At 42.2% G+C, this 13,829-nt stretch overlaps 1 protein-coding gene across 2 annotated transcripts in view; it reads right to left on the reverse strand.

The window, feature by feature from the left end:
* The window catches only part of DSCAM (DS cell adhesion molecule), a 183,049-nt gene that overhangs the window by 163,456 nt on the left and 5,764 nt on the right, over positions 1–13,829 (reverse strand). Inside the window, exons 3-5 of one of the 2 annotated variants that reach the window (XM_039388586.1) lie at positions 11,086–11,361; positions 8,059–8,355; positions 6,949–7,224 (exon numbers count right to left, since the gene is read on the reverse strand). In XM_039388586.1, the coding sequence (XP_039244520.1) occupies positions 6,949–7,224; positions 8,059–8,355; positions 11,086–11,361 (849 nt within the window). Of the gene's footprint in view, positions 1–6,948; positions 7,225–8,058; positions 8,356–11,085; positions 11,362–13,829 lie in introns of those variants that run through there. The other variant, XM_039388588.1, reaches the window with a different exon arrangement.

The following is a 13,829-nucleotide window of genomic DNA, read 5'->3' on the forward strand; positions in this document are numbered from 1 at the left end:
AAACCCAAGCATAACATACAGATACTCTTGAACTCCTTAGCTGAGGTTCTTATTCAAGTATTAAGGCTCATTTCACATTGTTTACATAATTCATAAATAAAGGCACCCATACACCAACTTAAATTGTGTTTGAAAGACATAAGACTGTGCACAAACCCAGGGAGTCTTATTTTAGATTTAAGTGAAAAGCTTTATATTTTGTACATAGTAATTCCTCATCCTGAAGATGAGGACAGCAGTGAAACAACTTTAACAGACACTTTTGGGTGACCATTTCCTGCAGTGTTAGAGGTGAAATCATTAAGAATGCAGTACATTAGAAGTGTGCTGCTGTAAAATAAGACACAACTGCAGCATCCACATGACACTTGTGAGATTTTAAAGAGTGTAAGTCAGCTGTTTTAATGCAAAGACAACCCTGAGTTGCTCTGTGCTGAATGGCAAAAAAAAACCTAACAAGAATACCAGACTGTTTTGGTCTTTTCATTAGGTATTTCTACAGGTTAAGTGGTGGGATTCTTACACAGGAGGTATCCTTATTAAAATTCACATTCCCTTAAATCAGACTCTGCCTCTCCTTGCTCCCCGTGCCCATTATGTGACCTGAGGATGACTGGTAAGTGCATTTTTGCAGGGTGTTTTGCACAACTGCACATTCTCACCCATTCTCATCACGTGGTCCTTGCGTGATTCCTGCCCGTGACAACCCTGTCACTTCGAGACATCTGAACATTTCTTCCTGAGGAAGCTGTGACAGGCTTGGAGGGATCCAAGCCCATATTGCGTGGGAGAGTGAGAGAAAGGCAGAAAGTGATGTAATAGAAGAAATATCTGAAGGACATCAAGGCCAGAAGTTTTTTCTGGCTCAATTTATTGGCAAGGTTCGGCCAGCAGGACAGGTAAGATCTTAGATATGTGCATGAAACTGAATTCACACTTGGCATAATCCATGGCACAGCCTGAAATTTGAACAGATTAGCAGACTGATTGATGACAGAATGCACCATGATCCCAAGAAACCTCGAAAGATTTCCTCTGATGTTTTTCCCCTTTTGTGCCTGCACATTTTTCACTATTTAAACCAGCCCTCCCTGAGCAGAAGTGCAATGCAAATGCACCAGTAATATTTTATATGTCAGAAAAAGCTAGATGCTTCCAAGGAAAGGTGAGGAGAATCTATTCAAATAGTTGCAATATGAAGCTATTTAGAAGCAGCCCCTGTTTGTTTTGCTTGTTTTCTAAAAAGAAACAAGGCTGATACAATTCTTTTATGTGCTTCACAACAGGTGAAGTACTATCACTTTGGTATAAGGCAACGAAAAACCTTCTAGATCAGTGAGATGTACAAGTTCTACAAGATCAGAAACAGCCCTTTTGAACACCACACTTTTTATTTTAATGATGCTGTACCCTTCCCTCTCAGGGGCTTCTTTTTCAATTAATTCCTGTTGGAGAAGTGTGAATAGCAGCAGGCTGTTTACATGAGAATGTGTCCCACGGGACTGATGACAAGAAAATCATCACTTACTACTGATGGCTTTTACTGTAGCTGGGAAAACTATTACTATGAATTGCATAATAAAAAATGGAGATAATAACTCACTCCTGTTTTTAAAATGCTCTGGGATCTACTAAAATGCTGTAAAAGAGATGCTGCTATTATTATTTTACAATTTTGCACTTGAAGGTTGGAGGTTTTTTTCGATGGAAATAGGAAACTTCCAGGTGGGGTAGGTAATATAACCACTTTTTTTGTTTGTCAACACTTCTCATCATAAGACTATTTCCATGTGCTTGCAGTTTGACTTTTGTTTGGATAGCATTTTTCCAGGCCAGGTGTTTGCCTCAGGCTGAGCCACTTCAGCTGGAAAGTTTCAGCTACAACTCTTTGGCCCTTTCCAAGAATAAGGTGTGAGAGTGGAAAAATAGAGATGCAGTATAAATAAACTCTACTATAAAAATAAAAAAGACATTGTGAGAATATGAGAAGTCCCACCAGTTAGCAGCAAGGATTTCAAGTTTGGCAGGTGCTGGCACTAGCATCAGATATCTTGCTGCCCCTATGAAAAGTCATCACAAGGGTGCCCAAATTTTGCTGTCTGAGTAAAACCAAGTAAATAGATAGACAAAAATCCCACAGTGATCATATCTTGAGAGGATATTTTCCAGTGACTAACAGCTAAGATCTCCCAGGGTCTGAGTAACACATCCTTCAGTGTCTGAGTCACTTCCAGACACGTGGGGCAGGTGCAGCCTGGTGAGAAGTGAGAAATCAGAGCAGATTTGTTTCTCTAGAGCTCAAATAGCTCCCGTGCTGGGCCCAGGGAGCATGAAAAAAAGTTGTTTCAATGCAGAGAGAAAGGAAAGAGATGTGGGGGCCAAGGGAGCAGCATGGGGAACCAGCCTGCATTGCTGGGCATGCAGGTGGCATGCAAGGGATGGAGCTGAAAGTGGCACAGGGGGTAACAAAGGGGAATTATAGAATTGCATTTGGACCAGTGGGGGGACGTCAGAAGTTGGCACTGGGCTTGTGGTGGGATTGCAGAGGTGATAAGGGTTGGTAAAGTGGAGCTGGGAAACTGCTGGGGGATGCGAGGCCGGGACAAGGGAACAGTGGGGTGAGGTACAGCACTGACAGTGAGCAGTGAGCCATGTGAGGGGGAGACAGGCTGAAACCCAGTGGAGACGGAGAAAGTGAAGGCTGGCAGAATCACAGAACCACAACCAGAATCATCTGGGTTGGAAAAGACCTCCAAGATCACCAAGTCCAACCTTTGCCCAAATACCATGTTGTCAACTAGACCAGAGCTGTAACTGGAGGCTGGAGAAAAGGTTGGGAGCTCCTCATGAAGGGCAAGACTATTTTTGAGTCATGAGAACAAGGAAGTGAAGAAATGGGATGACAAAGACATGGGGGAGACATTGATTTTGGAACCCAGAGAAGAGCCAGGACTTGGACAACGATGAGCTGGAGAAAACTAAGGAGGACAGGTCATTCTGAGAAGGAATGAACACAAAACGTGCATCTTCCATGGAATATTCTTTTCCTTAGGATCTCTGACTCCAGTAGCCCTTTATCACTGGCAGATGTGTATGAACCCCACTAAAAAACCATGAGAGCCAAACAGAGAGTGAGAAAACAGTGCTAAGAATAATTCTGCTCTTGGCAAGGACCTGTGCAAGGTTAATCTCAATGATTACTTTTGAAGATGTCAGTAACTGCTGTTTCCACTTCGAATGAAGGAAAGGAAAAGGGGTTCAGTTTACTTTACAAAAAAAGAGAAAAGCTAACAAGAAAATTACATTTAACATGGGCCAAAGCAAAACACGTTGAAGAGGTATTATTACAGCTGCAAAGGCAAGTGGTGGGCAGGTATAGAATACCATAAATTAAATAAGTATAGTCACAGTTTCCCCCTGTTACTTTTGCATTACAGGGTGGGGAGTTTTCATGGCTTTGTGTCAGAACTCAGAACTGGCCAATTCATTTGTCTAAATATAAAAAAAAATAACGCCAAGATGGCTTGATTTCCAAGAAGCTCCGTTAGGAGTCAGGCACGGTCCCAACAGAGCTGTGTCTGCCAAGCAGAAACCTGCACGTTTTCCTGCCAGCTTGTCCACTCAGCTCCCAGCAGCCAGGTGATGGGACTGCTAGCTTCCAAAGTCAGGTTTTGGGACAGAGACAAGGGACAGGCAAGGGCTGGTGGAGGGGGAGGAGGGTTGACATGCCACATCTCTGTGGGGCAGAGTTCTTTGTAGTCTGCAGACTGCACGGGTGGCTATGCAGACAAGGGCACCAGCTACTCCTAAAAAATGGGATAACTGATTTCATGGAGCGTCTAATTGCTCCTTCTGATCAACAGTGCAAAGAACCAGTAGGCCTAAGGTCAAACAGCACATAAATGCCCAGTTCCCAAGCTTTTGGCTCCCTGACAGCCTGCCAGGTGGGAGGCTCTGAAAGCCCCACTCAGGTTCTCTGGTAGCCAGAATTTCACTTAAACTGTTCTCCTGTCTGTGATCTTATAATGATTTCCAAAGAACGATTTCACTTTCTTTTGGATGTTTGTAAATCCCAAAATTCTCCACAGAATGGATAGTTCTCTTGTATTTGATTACAGCTCATGCTGTTGCACATCTTTATTTAAATGCTGATTTTAGAAAGCCCCCATTCAAGACAGAACAAAGATGCTTCATGTGCTGGAGGATTTGCAAAGTGAGAAGTAAATATGGCAGAGGACTGCCAACAAGAAAAGCCAATTGTTCACTTCATGCAGATAAATGCTGCCCTGTAGAGCCAAATTCTGCATTCACCTTTGCCACAGATCTCTCAGATAAAGCTAATTAAATTACTTAATCTGTCTTTCCCAGGGGGTTGCTAAGCTGGGTGACGTGAGTGCTCTGAAGAAAGAAAAGAAACTCTCAGAAGCAAATTCGTTTCAATGGGAGCAGAGCTTTGAACATAGAAATGCTATGTAATAGCAGGTGAACTGGAAAAATTAAGCTGTAGGCTTCTGAAATTGAACATTAAAAAATCTGTGGATACTTTTAAGTTCAATCTGTGCCTCAGTTGCCATTTTCCAAAGGACTCCTGGTCACCCACGTGGGTTTTGAAAATGAACATATTGTTTCTGAAACATTTGGATACCACAGAGGTTATAAGCTCATGAGGAAATTAATAATTATGTCCTCAGAACAGAACATGGAGGGAATAAAATACTAAGTAACAGCTCATAAAGTGTCACCTATCCTGAATCACCCTTCAGATCTTGAGGTCACCCAGGAAACTTGTAGCAGAACTGAGAGCAAACCAAAGGACTCATAATGTTGAAGATGGACAAGAATTCTCCCTCTGTTTCTCTGGAGAAGAAATAATTATTCTGATAGTATGAGAAGCTGAACTATAAATAAGGATATTTGAGCACTGATAATAACTCCCCTTACAATGTCCTATTTCAAAGTACTTTTAACCTCCAGTATGTAAACTGGGCCATATTTTGCATTTCTCAGGATCAGATATAAGTGCCTGAAAGTCACAACGTTAACTTTGGAATCTATAAAGTGAAAAGGCAACGCACACATTAATAATATTTTAAAGCAACAGGGCCACTTTTGACTCTCCCTTAATGGCAGATAAAAAGACTATGTAGTTCTAGAAAACAATACATAGCCATCTAAAAATCCACTGTGACAATATTGACGTCCAGATACAAGAACCTTGAGAACTGTTCAGGTCTGACATATGAAGCTCACCTTTGACATTTTGGGTCTAGCATATGAAGTCAGGTTATTAATATTTATTTTTTTTTTTCAAAGAACAGTGTCTTGTCAATAACTTTATTAAAGTTATTCAGAGCATATTCAGTCACTGTTCAAGATTTCTGACCAGTCAACGGCCCCGGCAGCTGAATATCCAGAATTACAGCAGAACACCATCAAAGAATTCAAATCACTGACAAAAGCTACAGTTCAATCAAAATGGAGAGGGCTGGCAATCTGCTTTCTGAGGGAGGAATTGTCAAGTTCGAAATTGTAACCTAATGGAAGATAGAACAGGATTGCACCTGAGGTACCAGCTACTGTTCTCAGTGGCTGGTACTGTTTTGATCTAAATGCCTGAGCTGTAAGGATAGACTGCTGGATTTGTTTTGTCTGGCTGCATTCGTTTTGACAGTTATTTGAAGAATGGAGTCATTTAAGTGGCAGAATTCCCCACCAGATTTACCACGGTGGCCTGTTAATGCAGCAGCAACACAGTTACTGATTTGTCATTCAGCTCCTAAACTGTATCAACAGATGTGTGATATTATTGTGGTGTCAAGCAAGGTACAACATATATGAAAGGAAAAGGTTTTTATACCACAGCATGTGACCAGTGCCCCTGATGGTCTCAGGTGTGTGAGATGTCATGCCTTTCAGAGTCCAAATTGCTCATGGTTTAAAGCTAATCCCCTAAACCTCTTGAAATAATTAGTAATTGCATCACTCCAGGCTGATACCAAAGGGCAAAACTACCAGAGCAGAAAGAATTTAAAAGGTCAGATATCTATAACAAAGTCATTTTAGTTTATTGTTCTCTGTATCTTACCTGAGAATGGATACAGGAATCAACCTTCCTTACTTCCTCTCCCCCACAAAAAAAAGCTCAGAAAGTTTCTAAGAACTTCAGGATCAGTGAAATTATACCTCGATTCTTCCTACAAGTTCACATGAATTGCACTATTTAGTGGCCCCATTGCTCAAAAGTAGGTGCTATTGCAATCAGGTTTTCTGTCTTTTGTATCCTTATGAATAGGTCTGAGCATTGCCAATATCAGAATAGTCAGGACACAATGCTAAAAAAATTCCTATTCTCCATCTATTGCTGAAGTCTTTCAGGGCCATCTGAACATCCTCGTTTTGGACTATTTGAATAGATTTTTAGCATCCTCTTAGAATTTCAAGTCACATTTATTTACAGCGTTACCTTTCTAAGCATGGAGAGCATTCTGATAATCACTTAATAAGAGGAAAGCAAGGTTAATGCTTTTAGTTCCTGTCTCTGCTTATTGGTAAAAATACAGACACTAAAATTCTCATCTCATTTTTTAAGAGCTGGAAGGTCACTGGCTAATGAAAATGTGAACTTTGTTACCCAGCAGAGAAAACAGTGAAACAGTGAAAGGTAGGGGACAAACCATTAATCTCCTGACTTAATTGTTGCAGTGAAAACCGCTCATGGAAAATTTGCTGCTGCAAGGTTCCCACTTGGAGAGCAGTTGAATGAAGGAGGGTAAAAGTCAAGAGAGAACAAGACACGGCGACCGATGAGCACCTGTGTCATCATTAAAAATAAACACAAAGCTGGATTAACCTTCTCAAGTGCCAGGACAGTCCTCGTGTGCGCGCGACTCTGCCTTTCCACAGGTGACACAGCAATTATCCCGGCTCGGTTTTCCCGGTTAACCTCACCTTTCACCGTCACGTGCACGCTCTGGCTGGTGGACAGCTGGGGCTGGACCAGGACATTGCAGGTGTATTCCCCCTCGTCCACCTCCTTCTGCACATCCGAGAGCTTCAGCGTCCCGTTGTTCTCAAACGCCACCTGGCGATGGTTGAACGGGAGCAGGTTGGAGTTCTTGTACCACTTGATGGAGTAATAGGGGTACCCGATGACCCTGCAGTGGATGTAGGTGTCCCTCCCAGCTATGGCCGTGATGTTCTTCATCGGCCTGATGCTGGCCGGCCCTGGAAAGGGAAAAAGAAACTCTTGGAAACAATTTAAGGGCATGTTCGCTTCAGGAAGCGCGCGTGCTGATTTTTCCAGAAGTACAAATGCTGACGACATCGAGGGATGTGCCTCGCACGACACTTCTTAGCATTTGACAGTTTTTCCTTTCAAGAGCTGCTTAAGCAGTTTTCCTAATCTTTATATGCTCTAGTTTTTTCCTCACCCTGCAGCATCCATACTAATTATGGGGGGGGGATATGTTTGCACTTGCCTGATAAAATCTTTGCTGCCTTACAAGTTAAATGGCTGAGTGTGATTTATTTAATGTGAAATACTAACACGGATACAAAGCCAGAATCCCGTTCCCCATGAGAACGATCACAGAGTTAGCTTTTTATTTTTTATGTGTATAAGGTATAATACCGTGAGGGTGGGTATTATGCCATGTAGAGCCAGAAATTCAAGCTAAAGTTCTGTATACATGAATAATTACAATGAATGTTGGACAAGTGAAGGAGGAAAGGAAAAGAAAAATACTCCATGCACAGCAGGACTAAAGTAAAGAAACCATGAACTAGTAGAGATGAGTACAGGAAAAACAGACTATAGAACACAAGCCAAAGGGTTCTTTCAGTATTTAACCATCCCATACGCTTTCTAGATGGGGCTGGAGAGACAGGAAGGGAAAAGAGAGCGGGGGGGAAAGAAGGGAGTGGGGAAAAAACAATAAGTTGGTTTTGGCATTCCAAGACTCATTTCATCACATGCAAGAATCTTCTTCTCCACTACAATGAGTTATGTGTGTTGTTTGTTTTGTTGTTTTTTTTTTGAGGAGCTGATTTGACAAGCACCTCTTACGTTTATTCGAGCCTGGTACGGGACGACTCCGGCAGAGTTGTTGGCAGTGCAGCGATAAACGCCCCCGTCTCGGACCTGAGTGTTGGAGATGTTCAGGTAACTGACCACGTTGCCCTCGGAGGTGATGATCTGGCTGATCCGGTGGCTGCCGTCCTTCACGATGGGATCTTCATCCAAAGTCCAGGTGATCGTGGGCAGGGGAGTCCCCTTCACGTTGCACACGAGGGACACTGGCTCTCCCGGGCTCACCACTTTCTCGCTGAAGGCAGAAATGATTTTGGGAGTTCCATCTGCCGAGGGAAAGAAAAGCAGGAAAACAGTGCTTACGAGGTGTAAAGCTTGTTCCCTCTATCCCGGAGCCTATCACATGAGCTAAGGTCTTTCTTAGAAACGACGCAAACAATTGTGTTCCAGGATGCAACTCTAATTATTGAGAGAGAGAAACAACTTTTGGTAGTAGAGGACTTAAGTGACCCTTTGCTTATGGTAGGTTTCTTTTTTATTTCCTAAGAAATGTGGTACTGACTCTGCTGCAATAAAAACACTTTAATGGATGGATCAGGCAACTATAAGTTATGTGAATATATCATAAGTTACATATCATAGGTTATATGAACCTCTGGTTCCTGCAGAAAACTTTTAAAGCCATGTGCAATTCCTCACAAAAGACATACACCAAAACCTCAACACATTTGGGGTTTTTATTCTCCTGGTAGATTTAGTTCCTTGGAAAGCTAAGGATGAATGCTGTTGCCAAGAGCCAGGCATAACTTGCACAGGCTGATTCCACAGAGCTGTGCCAGTGCAGTTTAGTCCTGACCCACAACACCCCATTTAGCAAAGTGTTAAATTAAGCTTTTCTGAACACAGATTGCCAGTAACAGCAGTGATGCCAATTTCTTTCTGTGGTCATTTTGTGCCACAGATAAATATTTCCCTGAATGAGAGCACTCAAACGCTTGATCCGGTGAACTGTCTCCCAATTTACTCAGCCTCTACCAGGCAAGTGAATAAAGAAAATGGATGGACACCGAAACTTTGTAAGCAGGGAGCAGGATTAAATACCCACCTCTCCAGAGAGTTCAGTGGGGGAACATTTAGGAGTGCTGACATCCTGCTATTAGTTAGGAACTTCTTTCTGGGGTCATTCAATGCATGTTTGTCTTCCTTTGAAAATATTCCTTTCCAAGCCATATGTAAGATGGAATTTCAGTGCAGTTGGGAGCAGTAAGAACACAAGGAGCAATCTAGTCTCAAGATGGGTTTTAAAGGGCCAAGTGGCATGTAAACTAACCGTTTTTGGTGTTCCTACAGCATTAGTGACTGCAAAAACAGGAGGAAAAGGCGCCTCATCACCTCATCACCCAGAGAGGGGCTAGAAGACACTTGGAAACTCATTTTGTTTGTCCTTTAAGGACAAATCTGGTGCAGGACAGAGGATGTCAGGACACAACTGACAAGTCTCATGCCCTCTGTGATGCATTATTTATTCGTCTCTTCATGTACAGTCTGCTATGTATTACCTATAAATTTAGGAGGATTCTTCCATTGCAATGTCAGTGCCACATCACAGAGGAAACTGAGGGAACTGGCATGATGTGTGCAAGACTCCCCAAAAACTAGAATTAAAAACAGGGCTGCAAAATTCCCTTCTTTGCCACAGGGCAAAAAACATAAGCACTGGCACTCTCAGAATGCTGAAAGGCCTCAGCATGCCTGGAAGAGCATTTGGTTTTATTTGATCTCATAATTTTTTCCTCTGCCCCCCTCTCTCTTTCATTTCTGTCCCATCAGTTGTGTGACAGAGTCCTAATTTATTTATTTATTTTCATCCCTGACTCTCTTCCTTTCCTTTGCTCTGCATTAGATACTGTCACCCCTCAGAAAGCAGAACAACAGTAACAACAAAAAAAAAGCTTTTTATCCTGAGAGAAAGCTGACACAGGACCAATAAACCTGTGAGTGTGCACACCATGTACCTCTGCCATCCCTCCTCCTCTTTTTTTTTCCCCCCTTTTTTTTAATTCAAGTGACAGGCTTTTTCTGAGATGAAAGCAGACATTATTTTCCCAGCGAGACCTGAGTGTCTTTGAAATCTTTCCTGCTGTTGCTCTCTGATAACCTGCACTCTCTCGACACCATGATAGATTATCAATATGCTCTTTAGGCTTTCTTAGTCACGGGAGATGGTTGCCGAGGTAACTTAGTCCAGGCAGGTAATCTCTTCTTTTCCTATAAAGACTCTAAAAATAGTGTCCATGCCATGCCTGCACTACAGCCTCATTAGTGAGCAGCCTTTGTACAAACTGATGACTCTCCCCACTTGATTATCCTGTAGAATGTTGTGTCAGTTATTTAAGATGATCCCCAAGCTTTCAGCCAATAAGGCCAAACAGAAAAGCTCTGCCCAGGAGAGGTTTGGATTTGAATAGAAACCTGCTCGGGAAGGTGTAAGGGTAGAAGACTCTTCTGGAAGATTTACAGCAAGGAGATCCGGGCTTATTTCGCTTAGGAAGACTTTCCTGTCAGGAAGAGGCATCTTTTCCAGAGATGGTTTCAGATGTTTTCTCTTCTGCATTCCAGAGAAACTCTCCCTGGTATGAGAAAAAGGTCAGTCCTTGCAGAGATGTTTGAAGGCCCCCACAGAGGGGGTTGGCAGGAATTATTAAAGCCCAGAGAAGAACAGGGGGCGTTTCTCCCCCCACGCCCCGTGTTTAAAGTGCTGTTGAGGTTAATGTTCTTCAAGTCCAGTGTTCTTGACTTTGGAAATAAATTTTCCTACAACCCTTCCACTGCACTTTGGAGGTACCTGTATCTTCCCTCACAGACGGATCTTTGTTTTCAAACCAGTGTTTCCATTCTATCAGTTTTTGCCCAGAGCGGGGCACGACAAACCCCACCGAGAGTCTGGGAGTACCCTCCGATTTTAGGGTTCACTTTACAACGACGGCACCAAACACAACTTATACATTATTATGGACACCAGGATTGCTGGTGGGAAAGCAATGGTGGAGACTGACCTTCCAGAACCACCTGGACATAGTCCTGGGCAGACATCTTGTCCTTGCGCACGAAGCACTGGTAGGCTCCCCCGTCACTCTTGGCCATGCCGTCCATGATGAGGTTCTCCCGGTTGACCCCGGTGATCCGGACGTTGTTCCCGGGGTTGATGATCTCCCCGTTCCGGTACCAGGACAGCTCCTGGTCCTCAGTCCCCGTCACGCTGCAGGACAAGGACACTTGGCTGCCGACGCTGCTTTTGACTTTCCGGGGGCTGATGGTGGCTTTTAGTGGCTCTGGAGGTTTAAATCAAAATAAGGGGAAATAGAATATATTAAGTTACAAATGTGCATTTTTTTGCAAGTAACAAATTAACTATCAGTTAAGGAGAACGATAAAAAGTACGGCCACACCCTTCTAAAAAAAACACACAAACAAACAACAGATGGCTGTGTTCACTCCAAGAAGCATTTTTGCCACTAACAGCCATGATAAAAAAAAATAGATCAATAGGGATAACCTACTCAACACATGATATAATCCCATGCCCAAATGAACAGCAGGAGCAGATCTACAGGTAACACTGTTGGTGTTGAGGGCCTAGACATGGCACTACACATGTTTTGGGAGGTTAGGATGTTATTTCTCATGAGTTCAGTGTGCACCTTTGAACTGGTACATTAAGTGCATTCCTGAAGTTCATCTTCTGTTTTAGTTTCCTGCAAAAGAAGCCCAGTTTATGTGTTCCAAAGCTACTCCCTGATGTGAAGCAGTGCAATCTATGCCAATGATGAGGAGATCAGCTTTCAAGGGTGGAAGATCTTAACGTAGGTACACCCACAGATATCCATCAGACATGGATATGGAAGTGTTTTAGTGTGTGGGCTCACAAGATTTTCTGTTTTGATGTGGGAGGACTACAACATTTTCAAGTCAGCCTTAAGAAACAGTAGGACATACATAATGCAAGCTTTGTATCATAAAAAAGAGGATGAAGTGTTGAAGAGAAGTCATAAACATAAATGCAAGGAAAACAATCTTTATCCTGCCACCTAACAGTCATTACAGAACACAGATTTCTTCTCATGCTTTGTATATATTGGTTTGACTTCCTTATAAAGGTAAGGGATTACTTTCACCACTGAATATCTCCATATTTCCTATAAAAAGACCACAAAGGCTCAGAAGTGTCAACAACCCATTAAACAAAACAGTCACACTCAAGGGCATCACCAACATCCCAGAGTCACGGTGATGCCAGTGAACCACTTCCTCCTTTGCAGAGGAGGGTAAAACTCCTTTTCCCAACTGGTGCTTTCTGTCAGCTTAATACAGAAAGTATTTACTATAAGTTTTGACTTTGTATCATCCCAGGCAGACTGAATTCAACTCAATTTATGAATACTTTGGGAAGCAAAGCTCCTCCATAATAATTTATGTATTGCTGATCTTTAACCTTGATTTTATTTTGCTCAGAAACATTATGTGTAAGTATTTGTCAAGGTATTTTTATGGCCTGAACTTCTCACAGACTTGCCTCATTTCAGTTTGCTAGTCATGCTGCAGAGATGGAAACACTAGTTCACAAAGCATTATTTCTATTCCAGGAAATAATTTTTGTTTTAACAATAGAAGAACAGCATTTTTCCAGTGAGGTGCTCCTGAAGTGATAATTATCTTTGCAGAATTTGTGAAACATTCAGGATATTCACACATGAATACTCAGCTGAGCGGAGGTACGAGTACTCAATATTGCTGAACAACATGAGTCATGGCAGGGAGAGTTTGGCAGCTTTATTTATGAGAACATTTGCAATTTCTTTTTAAGCATCCAATTCAAGCTTCTAAATTACACATCTTCCATGTGATAAATTACAGAGCTACACCAGAAATTGCATCTATTTGCACTTCTGATCGCTCAATTGGCCAACTAACTCATCTCTGCAGAGATGACTTTCTCTTGTTCCACAACTTTGAGAAGTTTAATCATTCCTAAGATAAATTAACAAAGCAGAAGGCACAGCAAGATAAGGCAGCACTTTGCCTGGTGAAAACACCCAAGCAAAAAGTGGCCTGAGGTCTTGGCTCAGCCCAGGACTTACTGAGGCAGGAAGGCCTACCCTGACAAGACCTAAAATCCAACCAAAGGATGCAAACAGTGCGAGCTGCCTGTGAGGAGTTACTGGTGGCACCATGGTAATGTTTCTGGAGTTGAACTGTGCTAAAACCAGCCTGTTTTACCAAACTCCCAACACACATCCTGCTTTTTGAAGTTGGATGTGACAGATAAGCTGGTAGCTGGTCTGGACATTTTTGACTAGCAGTCAGTCACTTTATACTATAAAAGCCCAGTCTCCTTTCATACAGTCAGGTTCTTCTAACACAACCCTTCTTGAGGTGTGTGTGTGGAGATTTCTCCCTTGAGTGGGGACACCCTCCAAGGTTACTCCTCAAGGCTGAGAGAAAGGGTATTGGTATGGGTGAGTCACATCAAATCTCTCCTTAATGATTATTTATTTTTGCTTGCTTTAATATAATTGCTTCAACAACTGCTTCAGAACAATGTACTATCCTATCTCATACTATACTACTAGTATTTTTAGCCTGAATATTGTGTAGTAAATAATTCTGATTAAGTGATCATTTGTAAAAATAAAACATTTGTAATAATAAATAATTTTATTTGATCGTTTGTAGTAATAAATTTGTCTGATCTTTCGGAACAATAAATAATTTCACATAAACATTCTCATTCTGCTAATCA

This window comes from Pipra filicauda, unplaced genomic scaffold (assembly GCF_003945595.2).
Source record: "Pipra filicauda isolate LSUMZ 115617 unplaced genomic scaffold, ASM394559v2 scaffold668_size373222_pilon, whole genome shotgun sequence".
NCBI lineage: Eukaryota > Metazoa > Chordata > Aves > Passeriformes > Pipridae > Pipra > Pipra filicauda.